The following is a 17,702-nucleotide window of genomic DNA, read 5'->3' on the forward strand; positions in this document are numbered from 1 at the left end:
GGGTCATAAGTCGTTGCGAAGGCACATCCGTTAGCTGGTTACCACAGAGATAACTGTCACTTCTTTTCCCAGGAGGTTTAAATGAAAATATCAGCTGTTGATGATTAGACTCAGCAGTTTGTTTTCACAGTGTGTGGCTCCGTACAGACAGCGCCTACTGTAGAAACATTGTCTTTACAAAGATGGTTTTGCTTATGTTATGACAGGTTCATACACAGAAATGATGCGTTTTCAAAAAGGCATATACTGTATATACAGTACATATAATATCTAAAATAATTGTCCCAATAAATGCATGTTAAATGCAGTATGCCAAAAATACCAAGATGCTCAACTAACTGTAATCACATTTTGCAGGAAGCTATTTGTCTTCATTCTAAAAATTTCTCAACATGTTTTTTTTCTCCCATGGCCCTTGTACTCTACTGTACTTGAGTATGTGATTTGCTATACAGACTTATTTTTTTATTTTAGGGAAAATCCTACTAAGCATAGCTTTTTTTAAAACTGATTAGTCAGGAGTATTTCACACATAAATCTCTGTGTTCCTCTGGTTTTAAGGCTAATAATCTACCAGGCTTTGACAGGAAGCAGGAAGTGTTTAGTTCAGAGGGGGACCATGGGGCAGCACCCAGACTTCCACACAGGATGGAGAGAATAGAAGGGAGAGATGGAACACGTTTAGGTTCTTTTAGGGGGTTCGGTCTGTTGCCATAACTACATTATGTTCAGAAATTCTTGTTCCCATCATGTTGAACTTTGGTGACTGACTTTTCCACCGTTGGGCCAAAGATTTAATTCAATTCGATCAAATTCCAACAGGCGACCAAATACCTTCGTTATCATTATCTCAACTGTACAGAAGAGAAACAATTTAAATGGTATTTTTTTCATTATGCACATGGAGAAATTCATTCTCATGTTGAGAATAAGCTTGAGAGTTCCAGACTGCGGTGAAGATGATGAGAGAGAAACCAGAGCAGCAGTAATAATAATAATAATAATGCATTTTATTTGGAGGCGCCTTTCAAAGTTCTCAAGGTCGCCGTACAATTCAAAAACATATACAGTTTAAAAGCAAGGCAGGTACACAAATATAATTAAAAACAGTTTAAAATAAGTACACAATGGGTGGTGAGGTGATGAGGAAGGTAGGTTCAGGTGGGATATGCAGATTTAAAAAGGTGGGTTTTGAGTTTGGATTTGAACTGGGTTATGGATTCAGTGTTGCGGATGTCGGGGGTAATGCATTCCAGAGCAGGGGAGCAGAGCGGCTGAAGGCTCTGCTCCCCATCGTCTTGAGACGGGCAGAGGGGACAGTGGGGTGAACAGAGGAGGAGGAGCGGAGTGCACGGGAGGGAGTGGCAATTTGGATGAGGTCTGTTAGGTATGGGGGGGCAAGGTTATGGATGGTTTTGAAGGTATAGAGGAGGACCTTGAATTGAATGCGGAAGTGAACCGGGGGCCAATGAAGCTTGTGCAGGACAGGGGTGATGTGGTGAGAGGATGGGGTTCTAGTGATGATTCTTGCTGCAGAGTTTTGGACCAGTTGTAGTTTATGGAGGGTTTTTTGGGGGAGACCGACGAGGAGGGAGTTGCAGTAGTCTAGTCTTGAGGTGACTAGACTGTGGACCAGGATGGCAGTGGAGTGAGTGGTGTTGGAGGGCCGGTGACGGTTGATATTGCGGAGGTGGAAATAGGCAGTGCGGGTGATAGTGTTTATGTGTGATTGAAAAGACACTGTGCTATCGAGGATGACACCCAGACTCTTAACCTGAGGGGAGGGGAAAACGGGAGTGTTATTGATTGGGATAGAGAAGCTGCTGAGTTTGGCGAGTGTGGATTTGGTACCAGTGAGAAGAAACTCAGTTTTATTGCAGTTGAGTTGCAGGAAATTGGAGGAAAACCAGGTTTTTAAATCGGAGAGACACTGAGAGAGGTGTGATGGTGGAAGGGCGGAGTCAGGTTTGGTGGAGAGATAGAGCTGGGTGTCATCCGCGTACAGGTGGAAGTGGATGTTGTAGTGACGGAATATATTGCCGATGGGGAGGAGGTAGATGATAAAAAGCAGGGGCCCCAGGACTGAGCCCTGGGGAACACCTGTGGTGACGGACAGAGAGGTAGGATAGGAACCAGTTGAAGGTGGTGTGGTGAATGCCTATGGATGCCAGTCTATTGAGGAGTATGTTCTGGGAGATGGTGGCGAAGGCCGCAGCCAGATCTAACAGGATGAGGATGGTGAGGAGTCCGGAGTCAGCTGCCATGAGGAGTGCATTGGTGATCTTGAGGAGGGCTGTTTAAGTACTATGGATTGTGGTGGGATAGGTGGGAATGGAGCCGAGAGGCAACAATTTTTTCTAATATTTTGGAAATGAATGGAAGGTTGGAAATGGGACGGAAATTGACGAGGTCGTTGGGGTCAGCTCCAGGTTTTTTAAGAATAGGGGTTATTGCAGCAGTTTTGAAGGGGGTGGGAACAATTCCAGTGGTGAGGGAGGAGTGAATGATATCCGATATGAGGGGGAGCAGAGAGGGAAGGCAGGCTTTGACGAGGACTGTGGGGAGAGGGTCGAGGTGAAAGGAGGTTTGGATTTATGAATGAGGTCCTTTATTTCAGAGGGAGACAGGAGTGTGAAGGCAGAGAGAGACTGCAGTGAGTGAATGTTTTGTTTGTTAAATCACCTTCTCTCTCTCCCGCTTTAGGATCATCATGACATGCTGCTGGAGATAGAGAGAGACAAAGCCATCACAGACAAAGTCATTCTCATCCAGAAGGTCGTTCGTGGTTTCAAAGACAGGTGGGACTTTACAAAACACATGATTCAAGTCTGGAAAGAAACTGGGAAAAGAAGTTGATTCAATGTCATGTTTCAGTCTTTAAAGGTGCAATGAGGAACTTTTAAATGTTTCTGAAAAAGTCTGATTTTCCCTCTCATGATCATAAATTACCTGTAACAGCAAACGAGACCATCAGTGAAAATAATTATATTTTTATATAGTTATTATAAATGCCTTTGCTCTGGTCTGAATCCAAAAAAATACATTACCTCATGGCGCTAGAGTCAACAAAAAAGTACCAGTTATCAGTGTTTGATACCTCTCAAAGAACAATGAAGTTTTTATTTCTCATTAATAAAAAGTTTTAGTTGTGTAAAGATGGAAGTCATTTCTAATATTTATTTACTGTCGTCAGATCAAACTTCCTGAAGATGAGGAAGTCTGCGGTGATGATCCAGAAGACGTGGAGAGGGTTTCAGTGTCGGAAGAACTACGGAGCTGTCAGTGACTCATTCGTTTATATATTCATTCATCATTAATTATTATTTTATTTATGTAAAGCATCCACTTGTCAGTATATGTTATTATTTAAATATAATTTAATGATTATTATCTTTTTTTCTATTTAGAAAATAAATAAATCTTAGAATGTATAATTTTTTTGTATTTGCTTTTGAATTTGTACAGGTGTTTGTTTTATGTTGGACCCCTTCGAAAACAAGATGGTTAATCTTATGGGGCTATCCTTAAATAAACTTTACAACTCATGTCTCTTGAGAGAGGGGATATGCGAAAAGACACATTTCAATGTAGCCATTAACTTATAAAGTAACTTAACTTAAATTTTAAACATTATCTCTGTCTGTCTGTCCAGATGCGTGCGGGCTTCTCTCGGCTGCAGGCGCTGGTCCGATCCCGGAAGCTGTGTGCGTCGTACCACGTTGCCCGTCAGCGAATCACAGGCTTCCAGGGCCGTTGCCGGGGGTATCTGGTCCGCCGCGCGTTCCGACACAGACTGTGGGCCGTCATCACTATACAGGGCTACACCAGAGGCATGATCGCTAGGAGGCTTTACAAGAGACTCAAGGGAGAGGTAAGGATACATACACATACTGTATAGGCTATCACATACACTCATTCATTAATCCCATCCACACACTGTAGCTGCTCTTTACTTTGGACCGTTACAGTTTAAGTCTGATTTTGAACTGAGATGTTTACAGGACAAACTGAAGTGGTTTTAGTAACTAGTTGTATTTTATAACTATGTTTTGGCTCTTTCTTCCCTTCAGTACCGTCGCCGTCTGGAGGCGGAGAAGATGCGTCTGGCTGAAGAAACTAAACTGAGGAACCAGATGTCGGCCAAGAAAGCAAAAGCCGAGGCCGAACGCAAACACCAGGTGGGAGGAAAACTAAGACTTATAATTCTTCTTTATGTAGTGCACTGTGTGATCCTTTCTGTGTATGAAAAGTGCTATAAAAGTGAAGCTGATTTGATTGGATTCGAGCTCAAATTACTCAGATAATCCAACATCTTTTTTTTTTTTATCCATATTTCTATTTCTATTTATAAAACTTTAGCTTTGTTTTGTACTCTAAATCATTCCAGTAAAGGGAAACAGGTTATAGTGTATTAGCCTGGTTTATTAACAGATGTTATTAAAATTTTTATAATTTACATTACAATTATTACACTATTGTTTTAAAGCTGAGGTGATATTTGTATGTATTTATATCCTGGGAATGTCTGACCCAACATGTTATAGTGTAGAAGCCTGTTTTCATTATTAAACTATTCAGGCTATATTATTATTATTATTATTATTATTATTATTATTATTTTTATTATTATTATTATTATTATTATTATTACAGTATTGTCTTAAAAACTAACTTAATATTTATATTCCCAGGAGCGTCTGTCCCAGCTGGCTAAAGAAGACGCAGAGCGAGAGAAGAGAGAGAAAGAGGAGGCTCGCAGGAAGAAGGAGCTTGTGGAGCAGATGGAGAAGCAGAAGCAGGAGCCAGTGAATGACTCTGACATGGTGGACAAGATGTTTGGCTTCCTGGGCACCACAGCCTCTTTCCCCGGCCAGGAGGGCCAGGCGCCCGCCGGGTTTGAGGTGAGGGACGGGAGGGATTATTGCCTTTCACTGTATGAGTTCATATATAGTTATACACATATTAATAAATTATATCCACAGATTATTGAATGCTGATACACTTGATGAAAATGTTTTCTATGAGTAGGTCCTTAAAAAAAAAAAAAAAGGCAATTGTTTTATGATGGAACTAATAGTGATGACCGATGCATGCATTTCTATTCCTGACGTAATGTTTTCACTTTTCATTCAGATTTTTGCTATGTTTTATTAATTTTTTTGTTTATCCTAAATTATAAAGTAAAATGTTTCTATATCTTATTGTGTATATTTTGTTCTCAATTCATCCTGTATAAAATATACACTGACCTATAACAATAGAGAAGCTTTCTGAAACCTGGGTGGGTCCAACTAATGTTACATTATCCTGAATGAGCTTTTAATTTCTATTTTCCATTTTCTTTGTATTTTTAGCAACTTTTGTAAATAGTTTTTTGTAAAAAAATAAACAAAGCTTTCATAATACTGAATTGAGACTTGAATACCATCCTACCGAATGGATACTATAATGATTTGATAAATAAATGTAAATGTCTGTCTGTAGGATTTGGAGCGTACGCACCGTGAGCTGGAGGTGGAGGATCTGGACGAGGCTCTTCCTCTGCCGGAAGACGATGACGAGGAGGATTTATCAGAATATAAGTTTGCTAAGTTCGCTGCTACGTACTTCCAGGGAACCACGACTCACAGCTATGCCCGACGGCCGCTCAAACAACCTCTGCTGTTTCATGATGATGAGGGAGACCAGCTGGTAGGTCAACAATAGATGCATAATTTAAAGCTATAGTGCGTAACTTATGTCGCCCCCATGAGGAATTCTTAGTAATTACAGCAACACTGTCGGTGCATCTACATGAGGTAAGCCCTTCAAGATAGTGCATGGAGTTTATACCTTCTGCTGTACGTCCAGGTTTTTTCCTTAGCAGTAAAATCAACAACTGAAAGCTCACTAGTGCACCCCCAGGCACTAGTGAGCTCCTGCACTAGTGCCCGGGGGTGCGACGACACCAGTTTGTAAACACTGCCATACTGAAAAAATTGAGTATTTCTTTGGACTACATTTTACCAGATGAACTTATTAAATCCATATTTCTCCAGGCTGCCCTGGCGGTGTGGATCACAGTCCTAAGGTTCATGGGAGATTTGCCAGAGCCTAAATACCACACGGCCATCAGCGACGGCAGTGAGAAGATTCCTGTGATGACAAAGATCTACGAAACTCTTGGGAAGAAAACCTACAAGAGAGAACTGCAGGCGCTGCAGGGGGAGGGGGAGGTAAGGGACGAAATGTTTAAATAAATATGTAAATATCTAACTAATTATGCTTTGCTTTTATTTAGACTAGTATGAAAGAAAAACATGTTATGGAAGCAAAAATAGAATAAAATCTCAAAATTGAACAGTGCTTGAATATACTATGTTTTTTTACCTGCCGTGTCTTAAGTCCTGTCTCTCTCTGTCTGCAGACGCCTCAGTCTGACGGCCACAAGAAGAACAGCGTCCGACACAAACTGGTTTCTCTCACTCTGAAGAAGAAATCCAAGATCACAGAGGAGGTGAGGGAGAGAGAGAGAACCGCTGATAACTACGTTGGCATTAAGGACACTGCCCTCAATGCCATAAAGGCCCTTACTTGGTTTCCATCCTATCAAACAGATCTTTCGCTGTTGCTATGGGGGAATTCTCCTCATCCTCCTGTTACGTCTTGTGTCCCACAGGGGTCAATTCTTGGTCCTATCTTATTCTCCATCTACATGCTTCCGTTGGGTCACAATATAAATTTTCATGTTTATGCATATGACACCCAACTCTATGTCCCGCTGGCTCTTAATAACACCGACAACATTTCTGACATAGTGGCCTGTCTCTCTAGCATAAAATGCTGGATGTCACAAAACTTCCTCTGTGTAAATGACTCTAAATCCGAGGTTGCTGTATTTGGTCCCCCAAACTTAATAACCTGTCCACCAATGTCAAGCAATTTAGGTGTTTACTTTGAGTCTTTGACTGTGAATTCTCTTTTAACACACAGATCACCAAGGTAATGGTTTCATATCTAAGAGGCAGAAACAGTTAAAGTTACAGTGTGATATATTTCAGGTCACTAAGCGCCTTAACGACGGGGAGTACAGTCTCCATGGTAACAGCATGTTAGAGGACCGTCCCACATCCAACCTGGAGAAACTTCACTTCATCATCGGGAATGGCATTCTGAGGCCAGCACTGAGGTACGCACGCACGCACGCACACACACACACACACTCGCAGAGTTTATTTATTTGATATATATATAAGTAAAATGTTAATAAAAAAAATTATGGATTTAGGAACCCTTAGGAAACTACATTTTGCCAGAGAAGCTCTATCATGACCCTGTATGTGTGCGTGTTAGGGATGAGATCTACTGTCAGATCTGTAAGCAGCTGAGTCAGAATCCGTCTAAGAGTTCTCACGCTCGCGGCTGGATCCTCATCTCTCTGTGTGTCGGCTGCTTCGCCCCGTCAGACAAGTTCGTCAAGGTCAGAACATCTAGAAACTTTAATGTTGTTACATTTTTCAATCTTTACAGACAGAAGAAGGAAGAACACGTCTGAAGTTGAATACTCACCATTTAAGTTAAAACCCTTGATGACATACGAGATCACAAAATAATTTGTTTCCTGAATTGATCTTCTACTTCTAGGGACAGAACGATGAGTCAAAGCAGTAATGGTGCATCTCAAAAATTTGAATATCATGGAAAAGTTATTTTTTTCTGTAATTTAATTTGAAAAGCGAAACTTTCATCTATTCTAGATTCATTAGTCATAAAGTGAAAAATGTCAAATTTTTTCATACATTTTTTATGATTTCCGCTGAAAATATAAGAAAAAGACTAATCAAAAAAAGGAACAATTCTAAGAGAAGCATCCATAGTTTTGTTAAACTTTTGTCTTTTTTTTCTTTCGTTTCCCCACAGTATCTAAGGAACTTCATCAGCAGCGGTCCCCCTGGTTACGCTCCGTACTGTGAAGAGAGACTCAGGAGAACATTTGTCAATGGAACGAGAACACAACCTCCATCCTGGCTCGAGCTGCAGGTACTAACGCATAATAATAATCATCGGAATTGGTCAATTTGATAGATTTATTTGTCTGTAAAAAGCAGCAGTTCATGAATCATGAAACTGTGTTTGCATGGAATATTTCATAAATGTGCTGCAAAGATTAAAAGTGTACATTAAAGATTAAGAATGATTAAAAAAAAATGACATACCAGGAAAAAAATACTGATTTTAAATGAATGAAAATAACATTCAGTAAACACAATACTATGAGAGAGTGTTACCAACAGGTCACTGCTATACTAGATTCTAAGACTTAAGGTTTTTACAGTAGGAAAACATCTTGACTAAAGTTATATCCGTCTCCAGGCGACCAAGTCTAAGAAGCCCATCATGCTTCCGGTGACGTTCATGGACGGAACGACTAAAACTCTCCTGACTGATTCTGCCACCACAGCCAACGAGCTCTGCAGCGCTCTGTCGGATAAGATCAACCTCAGGGACCGGTTTGGGTTCTCACTCTATATAGCACTGTTTGATAAGGCGAGTAAAACACACAAATATATTCTATTTCTACCAAGTCTGTTCGGGGAAAAAAATTTAACATTTCTACGCACTGTACTTTTTAAGACATGGATGTACGAGATGATTTTGAGCCTCTCTTCCCTCAAGTTGTAAAAAGAGGATTGTGCAAATAACAAAAGCATATATGAAAAATATAATATTTGCCTTTTGTGAACAGTTTAAAGTATCTTAAAGAAAAAAAAAGTGACCGTAAAACACAAATTGGCCATTCAAATATGTCTGACGAGTGAATGAATCATTGTTCGTAGCCTACAAAGCATTCAACACATTAAACCCTTGTTCCAGGTGTCGTCTCTAGGCAGCGGTAACGACCATGTGATGGATGCGGTGTCTCAGTGTGAGCAGTATGCGAAGGAGCAGGGCGCTCAGGAGAGGAACGCTCCATGGAGGCTGTTCTTCAGGAAGGAGATCTTCACTCCCTGGCACCAGCCGTCTGACGACCAGGTGGCCACCAACCTCATCTACCAACAGACCGTCAGGGGCGTCAAGTTTGGAGAGTACCGCTGCGACAGGGTCAGTTTACTGCGTTTATTTTTTATAAAAAAATAAAACTACGAGGAACTTTTAAATATTTCTGAAACAGTCTAATTTTTCCTCTGATGATCATAAATGACATATAACAGCAAATGAGACCATCAATGTTAAGAATGCTATTTTTATATAGTTTTTCTTAATACCTTTGTTATGGGTGCGCTCACCCAGGAAAAACATCTGGCCTGGTTGGTAATCCGAATAAACACACCTGTGTGTGTGTGTGTGTGTGTGTGTGTGTGTGTGTGTGTGTGTGTGTGTGTGTGTGTGTGTGTGTGTGTGTGTGTGTGTGTGTGTGTGTGTGTGTGTGTGTGTGTGTGTGTGTGTGTGTGTGTGTGTGTGTGTGTGTGTGTGTGTGTGTCTCCAGGAGGACCTAGCGGAGTTGGCCTCCCAGCAGTATTACGTGGACTACGGCTCAGAGATCCTGCTGGAGCGGCTGCTCAGCCTCATCCCGTCATACATCCCCGACAGAGAGATCAGCTCCGCGCGCACCGTGGAGAAGTGGGCTCACTTCATCATGGCCGCACATAAAAAGGTTTTTATTCAACAAACTGAACACATTGACATAATAAAACATATGAGGCGCTTGTGGTGTACTGGTTAGAGCCCCACCCCTCCCCCCATAGAGGCTCAGTCTTCACAGCAGACCCGGGTTAGAATCCAGCCCAGGTCGTTCTCTGCATGTCATTCCTCTCGGCCCCATTTATCTCTCTCTCCAAACTGTCAATGAAGCATGATACTGCCCAAAAATAAATGATAATAAAGAAAATGTGTTCTCTCTCTCTGTGTGTTCAGGGCATCTACACTCAGAAGCGGTTCGACCCTCACAAGGTGAAGGAGGAAGTGGTGGACTTCGCTCGTCACAAATGGCCGCTGCTTTTTTCACGTTTCTATGAAGCTTTCAAGTTCTCTGGTGAGCGCTTTACCAACTCTTTCAAACCTGAACACATGTACCAATTCACACACCATCATCCAAAACACTTCTGGAGACATGTAAAAAAGCTTTTTGTTAATGAATAAGTTATAACTATAACTACATTTAATTTACCAGAGGCTTTGGAAGAGTATCAGGGCCACGGGAGAGGAAAAAAAATCCACTTCATTATGCACTTTGAGAATAAAGTTGAGAACAAACTCAACAGCTCAAAACTTTGTCAAGAGTTATTGATGAAGCGCGACGAAGGAAAAAAAAACTTCCTTCTCAATTTAGTTTCAGTCTTGTGGCCCTAATACTGTCCCATAAGAGACAGGCAGGAGATATTGTCATAACTCTTGTCTTGTTGCTTCAGGGAAGGTGTGAAGCACTTTGAATTGCCTTTTTGTATGAAATGTGCTATGTATATAAATAAACTTGCCTTGCCTTGCATTCTTCTGTTCCTCTCAGGTCCAGCTCTCCCTAAGAACGACCTCATCGTAGCTGTGAACTGGACCGGAGTTTACTTTGTGGATGAACAGGAGCAGGTTCTGTTAGAACTCTCCTTCCCAGAAATCACTGCAGTCTCCAGCAGCAAGTAAGGCCTGCACAAAGCACTGTTCTCAAGGTCATTACAGAAGGATTTGGTCATAATGTTGTTAATTGTTTGATTTTTGACACATTTTGCTCTTCAAACATGCTGATTTTTTTTTAAAGACCTGTACGTAATTTTTTTTGATTTATGAAATGAAAAAAGGCTCTATCCAAAAATCTGTTCTCCAAAACTTTAGACGCTAATATGTTTTAAAAATGAAATAAAGATTTTAACTCTAGCTTTATCCAACATCTAGATATATATTTATCTAGATGTTGAGATGCAATTTTACACATAATGAATTATTGCCAAATTTGAATATTTATTCAAACATTTCCAAAAATATTGTGTTACAAAAAAAAAAGTTTTAATCTCAGTAATCAAATGGCAAAGTTTTATGATGATATCTATAAGTTTAAAACTTTACCCTATTCACCTGCAGTGTCTCGCCTTACCAATAGATTCTGTGCCTAAACCAAACCAAACCTTTTTTCTAGATCAGAAAACTGTTAAACCTTCAAATCAGAAAATGTGTGTGCAGGGACAATCAATGTGTTGTATTATTTAATCTATAGCACGTTGTTGTATTTCTTTCAGAGGAGGAAAGTTACAGAGTCAGAGTTTCACGTTGGCGACGATCAAAGGAGACGAGTTCACCTTCACCTCCAACAACGCGGAGGACATCCGCGACCTGGTGGTGACCTTCCTGGAAGGTCTGAGGAAACGGTCCAAGTTTGTGGTAGCACTGCAGGACAACCCCAACCCAAGTGAGTACTGGGTTTAATATAAAATAAATAATAAAAAGCAGTAGACTGAAGGGAGGCAGTATTCAAGTGTTTGGACTCTTAAAGCTATAGTGCGTAACTTCTGTCGCCCCCATGAAGAATTCTGAGTAACTTCAACATTACTGTCGGCACTGTGAACGCTTATGGAACCTTCTATCTTGATGTTTATACCTTTTTAATTTTTAACTGAGAAGAAAAATCTGTTTTGTTTTTTTGACACAAGGACTGAAGAATAAAAGTTGTTTTGTAGTCGAGACCAAGGCAAGACCAAGACTTTGAGAAGTTGAGACAATTCAAAACCATAATCATACCAGTGCTAGTCCAAAACTACCCACTCTTTGTAGTGTAAGCAATGAAAGCATTTCTAAATGAATAAACCCATATTCAAATCAATATTTTTTATTTTTAGTAAGCCACCTTCATAAATGTTTCTGAAACATTTTTTTCTCTGATGGTCATAAATGTTCTTTAAGAGCTTACGAGACCATCAGTTTAAACCCCATTTTTATTAAGTTATTAGTAATGCCTTTACAGACCAAATGATTTACAGCAGGCAGACGGGAAAAGCCTTTGTTTATGAACGCTACTAAATCACAGTTTACTTTGCTTCATCATTGTAATATATCGTTTTGTTCCCATGCAGGCGGAGAGGAGTCTACGTTCCTGAGCTTCCTGAAGGGAGACCTGATCCTATTGGACCAGGACACAGGAGAGCAGGTGCTGAACTCTGGTTGGTCGCACGGCCTCAACCAACGGACCAATCAGAGAGGAGACTTCCCCGCTGACTGTGTCTATGTCCTGCCCACCGTCACAAGACCGCAGCCAGAGATAGTGGTGAGACGGAAAGAGCTTCACTGATTTTGACAAAAGGTGTTCTGGGGTACAATGACTGAGTATGTTTTTAAGTTACACTCAAACTGCTGAAAGAGACTCACTTCCTCCTCTTCTTGATATTTAATGGAGAAAAGCCGTTTTGTTTGTTTTTGGCAGCACTAAATATGTTTCCATCCACAAGTTTTTATGCAAATAAAGTAAAATTTAATGAAAAAATATCTTATGGAGACAGTAACATTTTAACATGAACACAAAGTTTGTATGTTTTATCTCATCAGATTTTCTCTAAACTAAACTTAACTTACAGTTATACAGTTTTATTAGTTTGTTTATTAGTTTGTTTATTATTCTAAGTTAATCAAACTTGTCCATCAACATTAGTGTGTGTGTGTGTGTGTGTGTGTGTGTGTGTGTGTGTGTGTGTGTGTGTGTGTGTGTGTGTGTGTGTGTGTGTGTGTGTGTGTGTGTGTGTGTGTGTGTGTGTGTGTGTGTGTGTGTGTGTGTGTGTGTGTGTGTGTGTGTGTGTGTGTGTGTGTGTGTGTGTGTGTGTGTGTGTGTGTGTGTGTGTGCGTGTGTGTGTGTGTGTGATCTGTAACCAATCAGGCACTGGTTACCATGACACCAGACCAGCGCCAGGAGTCAGTTCGTGTTTCTCAGCTTGTGATGCCGGAGAGTGAAGACAGACTGAAACCCTACACACTGGAGGAGTTCTCCTATGACTACTTCAGGTACACACACACATACAGGCGCGCACGCACGCACCTTAACCTTGACCACTGACTGAAAATCAGCATTTTATCAATTGTATCCCCAATTGCACGAGCCATCCTCATTCAGTTGGTCTTAATGGGGAAAACACAACCACTAATATACGGAACAGATACCCTTTAACTCAAATCCTTCCCAGCATAACATTAGCTGTGTTTACATGTCCCTAATGTAAGCATCTAATCTCAGGCCTCCTCCCAAACACGCCCTGTATATATAAAAGTACATTTAAATTTATAGTCAAATCCTGCAATATGTGCCAGACATACAGAGGAATCGAAATTAACGTTTTTCCCCGACCCACGGTGCGAGAAGTACAAAAGGATAAAAAAATAAAACAAGATGAGATAAGTAATATCTACAATAAATAGATTCTAAATAGGGCAAATATACTGTATACATACTGCACGTCACTAACATAATGTGCTTGTCCCAGGCCTCCTCCCAAACACACGCTGAGCCGAGTGATGGTGACTAAGAACCGAGGGAAGGACAAGCTGTGGAGCTGCACCAGAGAACCTCTGAAGATCCCTCTGCTCAAGAAGGTGCTGAACCACGAGGAACTAGCCCAGGACGCCTGCATGTCCTTCATAGATATCCTTTATACTGCGGGTCATTCACCTCTCTACCCCATTTAATCTCTGTCTCTCAACTCTGTCAATGAAAGCATAGAAAAATGCCCAACAAAATTATCTAAAAAAATATATATGCATTTCAGATGGTTGACATGAATCTTTTTAAATTATTATATTGTATTGAGAAATAGCACTATAATATAAGAAATTTAGACAAACTGATTCAAAGTTTGTTTCGATTTTAAATTTTATTTGATATCAAATAAATGAAAGTAATAATAAAAAAACACCAGACTGAAGTAAGATAGTATCCAAATTAATAATGATATTTTCTGGATTTTAAGTTGATATACTGTATACAGGGGTGGACTGGCCATCTGGCATACCGGGCATCGTCCCGGTGGGCCGGCAGGCATTTTGGGCCGGGCCGGGTCCATTTACTAAAAAAAAAAAAAAAAAAAAAAAAAAAAAAAATTAAAAATCCTTTTTTTTTTTTTTTTTTTTTTTTTTATGGACCCTCGGCTGTGTGACTTGGCCGGGCCGAGGGCCCTTCCCTCTCGGGAGTGCCATGGACATATAATTGTGCGTGCAGGCTGTCAACTTCACCTGAAAGTTAAATAAAACTTTGTCCCAGGCCATTACTCATTATGATTGGTTCTAGGCTGGGCCTGGCCCAATCACACACACAGCAGAGGGCCGCCCATTCAGAGGCTGCATTAAATTGTATTATCATGCATTCAACTTCTACTCCGTAATTATGAGCATCTGACGATGGTCAGTTACATTCAGGGCCGTCGGACTGCGGACAGGCTTGGGGGGCCCAAGGCAGAGGGGGGCTGCACCCAAAAAAATATATATATATTTATTTTTTTATTTATTTTTTTACTGGCTCAATATAGGCCCCTGATCTTTGAAGGCCCAGAAAAACGTTATTTAGGGAAAAAAAAGATTTCATGGGTCTTTCATTCGTCAGTACATTTATGTTATTTTTTAAATAACATTGTTCGGGGCTACGAAGATCAGGGGCCTATATTGGGCCATTAAAAAATACAAACAAAGGAAAAAAATTCCCGAAGCTGACTGGATTTTTTAAACATGTACATTTCTTCTTTCTGCTTTTTGGTCATCTGTGTCTATACATTATTCCAGCAAATAATAGCCTACTAAATAGCTTACATAGGAAACAGTTGATTTATCCTTAGTTTTCTCTTCAAAGTGCACCAGATTGATGAATTTTACTTTAACATTTGAAAAAAAATCTTCCGGGGGAGCATTCCCCCGGACCCCCCTAGAAGGTCCAGGGTCCACGACACAGTCTCCCAAATTCCTGTGAGAAACACTGTGTGTGTGCATGATTATTAAGAGTCATTAGACCAGGGGTTGTGTTCAAGTACGCGTAATGATTTGGTCATTCATCAATAGAAACATTGTGTTGTTATCTGGCTCAGAGAGTGACCAGTCACTCATACGTTTTGGACTATAGACAAACATAGCTTTTACATGTTTGTATTGTAAGACTGCCTCTCAGAGGGCCCATCAGGACTTCCTGTATAGGGGCCCAGAATTTGGAGCAACGCCCCTGCCTCCACATATCGTATAAATAATCATGGTGGGCTGCCATGGCCAAAAATGCCAGGGCTGAATTTTTGTCCCAGTCCACCCCTGACTGTATACAGTATATAATAATTAATTTAAACACACTGTCCGTCTCACACGCACATATATTCATGTAAATTCTACATTAGTACCCAAGCCAACCAGGTTGTTGTAATTCCTTGACGTGTGTCCCACCTATGATGAAGTACATGGGCGACTACCCGTCCAAACGCACGCGCTCAGTCAACGAGTTAACGGACCAGATCTTTGAGGGAGCGCTGAAGGCCGAACCGCTGAAAGACGAGATCTATTGTCAGATCATCAAACAGCTCACAGACAACCATGTCAAGTGAGGAAACATCACAATCCCTTTATTTTTGGTGTACTGTGATAAATGCTGAATTCAGTGTATATTACTCACTCTGTCGCCTCTGTGTCTGACAGCAGGCAGAACTGAGTCCATATATATAGACTATATATCTGAATACAAACTGTATAAATATATTAAATAACATTGATAATGTGCCCCTTGCCCCTTCAGGTACAGCGAGGAGAAAGGCTGGGAGCTGCTGTGGCTGTGTACTGGTCTCTATCCTCCCAGTAACGTTCTGCTGCCGCACATCCAGAGATTCCTCCAGTCCAAGAAACACCACCCGCTGTCTGGAGACTGTATGCAGCGGCTACACAAAGCGCTACGGTAACAACTAGCATTTAGGACTGGTGCTTCTAGGACTTTAAAGGCCTACTTCACCGGTTTGAATATGAAGGTGTATTGCATTCTGAGATCCTATGTAGTATAAATGTGCAAAAAAAATTAAAATCGGTTCATCCTAGCCTGAGAAAAGGCAGAAAGAGTGTGTTTTTTAACCCTGTATTTCTCTTTCTCGTGACATCACAGAAAGAGAAATATAGGGTTAAAAAAAACGTACTTTGTAAATATTACTGTGATGTCTTTTACTGTGACATCACAGTAATATTTACAAAGTACGTTTTTTTTTTAACCCTATATTTCTCTTTCTGTGATGTCACGAGAAAGAGAAATATAGGGTTAAAAAAAAACACTCTTTCTGCCTTTTCTCAGGCTAAGATGAACCGATTTCAATTTTTTTCGCACATTTATACTACATAGGATCTCAGAATTCAATACACCTTCATATTCAAACCGGTGAAGTAGGCCTTTAAGTTACTGAGAGCTTACTACATGTGCCTCAAGTTATCAAACAGACTATATACACTAGACTTTTGATCAGTAGCCATTTCATTCATTACTCATGGTCGACTTTCATAGTGGCTTTCAAAACAGAATAGTGAAATTTTTTATATATTTAAGTCCAACTTAAAACATAATGGAAAGAAACAATTCAAAATAAATGTTAAAATACATTTCTAATTAATTTTGAATTAATTATTGTTACTTCACTTGGATCTTTGTACAGAGATTACGGAATCTTGATCTGCTCATTTGTTCTGTGTTCACATCTTAAATACAAGTTTAACAACTGCATGTAGGCCTACACATGTCCATAAATTGAGAATTTTGCAACAAGTTTGGCAGCCTGTTTCTTATGTGAAAAGTTGGATTATTAAAACTATATTAGGAAAATGCAATTGTGAAATAAAATCAGACTTTAGAAACTTAGGAAAATATTCATGCACAAGAACAGTTTCTGACTGAAACTAATTTTAAACTCAAAACTTGGACTAACCTTTTTGTTTTGCTGCCTTGTTGTCATGGTGACAGTAATGGATCCAGGAAGTATCCTCCTCATCTGGTGGAAGTCGAGGCAATCCAACATAAAACAACTCAGATCTTCCACAAAGTTTATTTCCCTGATGATACAGACGAGGTGAGACACATACACACACACACACACACACACACACACACACACACACACACACACACACACACACACACACACACACACACACGCACACACACACAGACAAATAAATGTATTTTGAAAACTGATATATTGTGTCATAAACCCTCAGGCGTTTGAAGTCGAGTCGAGCACCAAAGCAAAGGATTTCTGTCAGAACATTTCCACCAGACTGCTGCTGAAGTCTCCTGAGGGCTTCAGCCTCTTCGTCAAGATCTCAGACAAGGTCAGAGGTTAAGGAGGGTTTATCAGGAGCAAAACTAAATGTTTCTGTCTTCAACCTAGGCTCATTTTCAATTCACTTTGTTGTGTGTGTGTGTGTGTGTGTGTGTGTGTGTGTGTGTGTGTGTGTGTGTGTGTGTGTGTGTGTGTGTGTGTGTGTGTGTGTGTGTGTGTGTGTGTGTGTGTGTGTGTGTGTGTGTGTGTGTGTGTGTGTGTGTGTGTGTGTGTGTGTGTGTGTGTGTGTGTGTGTGTTGCAGGTGATCAGTGTACCAGAGGGAGATTTCTTCTTTGACTTCGTCAGACATTTGACCGATTGGATCAAGAAATCTCGACCTGCTAAAGACGGTTAGTACCTGCGACAAGGCTGTTACAATCATCATCTTTTATTTAAAGATGTATTTTTCTAGAAATATTTAATATGTAATTTCTTTC

The 17,702-nt window shown here is 40.4% G+C and overlaps 1 protein-coding gene across 4 annotated transcripts in view; it reads left to right on the forward strand.

Moving 5' to 3' along the window:
• The window catches only part of myo7aa (myosin VIIAa), a gene marked incomplete at both ends in the record, with an annotated part of 41,738 nt that overhangs the window by 20,905 nt on the left and 3,131 nt on the right, over positions 1-17,702 (forward strand). For 3 of the 4 annotated variants that reach the window (XM_080054052.1, XM_080054053.1, XM_080054050.1), the window contains 25 exons: positions 2,704-2,798; positions 3,194-3,278; positions 3,653-3,871; positions 4,071-4,178; positions 4,692-4,901; positions 5,485-5,691; positions 6,039-6,215; positions 6,407-6,496; positions 7,041-7,168; positions 7,333-7,459; positions 7,900-8,019; positions 8,353-8,526; positions 8,854-9,081; positions 9,467-9,634; positions 9,895-10,012; positions 10,484-10,610; positions 11,205-11,374; positions 12,036-12,226; positions 12,830-12,954; positions 13,431-13,588; positions 15,331-15,514; positions 15,707-15,862; positions 16,907-17,012; positions 17,161-17,274; positions 17,528-17,615. In XM_080054052.1, coding sequence (XP_079910178.1) covers positions 2,704-2,798; positions 3,194-3,278; positions 3,653-3,871; positions 4,071-4,178; positions 4,692-4,901; positions 5,485-5,691; positions 6,039-6,215; positions 6,407-6,496; positions 7,041-7,168; positions 7,333-7,459; positions 7,900-8,019; positions 8,353-8,526; positions 8,854-9,081; positions 9,467-9,634; positions 9,895-10,012; positions 10,484-10,610; positions 11,205-11,374; positions 12,036-12,226; positions 12,830-12,954; positions 13,431-13,588; positions 15,331-15,514; positions 15,707-15,862; positions 16,907-17,012; positions 17,161-17,274; positions 17,528-17,615 — 3,673 coding nt within the window. Of the gene's footprint in view, positions 1-2,703; positions 2,799-3,193; positions 3,279-3,652; positions 3,872-4,070; positions 4,179-4,691; positions 4,902-5,484; positions 5,692-6,038; positions 6,216-6,406; positions 6,497-7,040; positions 7,169-7,332; positions 7,460-7,899; positions 8,020-8,352; positions 8,527-8,853; positions 9,082-9,466; positions 9,635-9,894; positions 10,013-10,483; positions 10,611-11,204; positions 11,375-12,035; positions 12,227-12,829; positions 12,955-13,430; positions 13,600-15,330; positions 15,515-15,706; positions 15,863-16,906; positions 17,013-17,160; positions 17,275-17,527; positions 17,616-17,702 lie in introns of all 4 variants that reach the window. The other variant, XM_080054051.1, reaches the window with a different exon arrangement.

Source organism: Ammodytes marinus (genome assembly GCF_949987685.1).
Source record: "Ammodytes marinus genome assembly, chromosome: 3".
Lineage (NCBI taxonomy): Eukaryota > Metazoa > Chordata > Actinopteri > Uranoscopiformes > Ammodytidae > Ammodytes > Ammodytes marinus.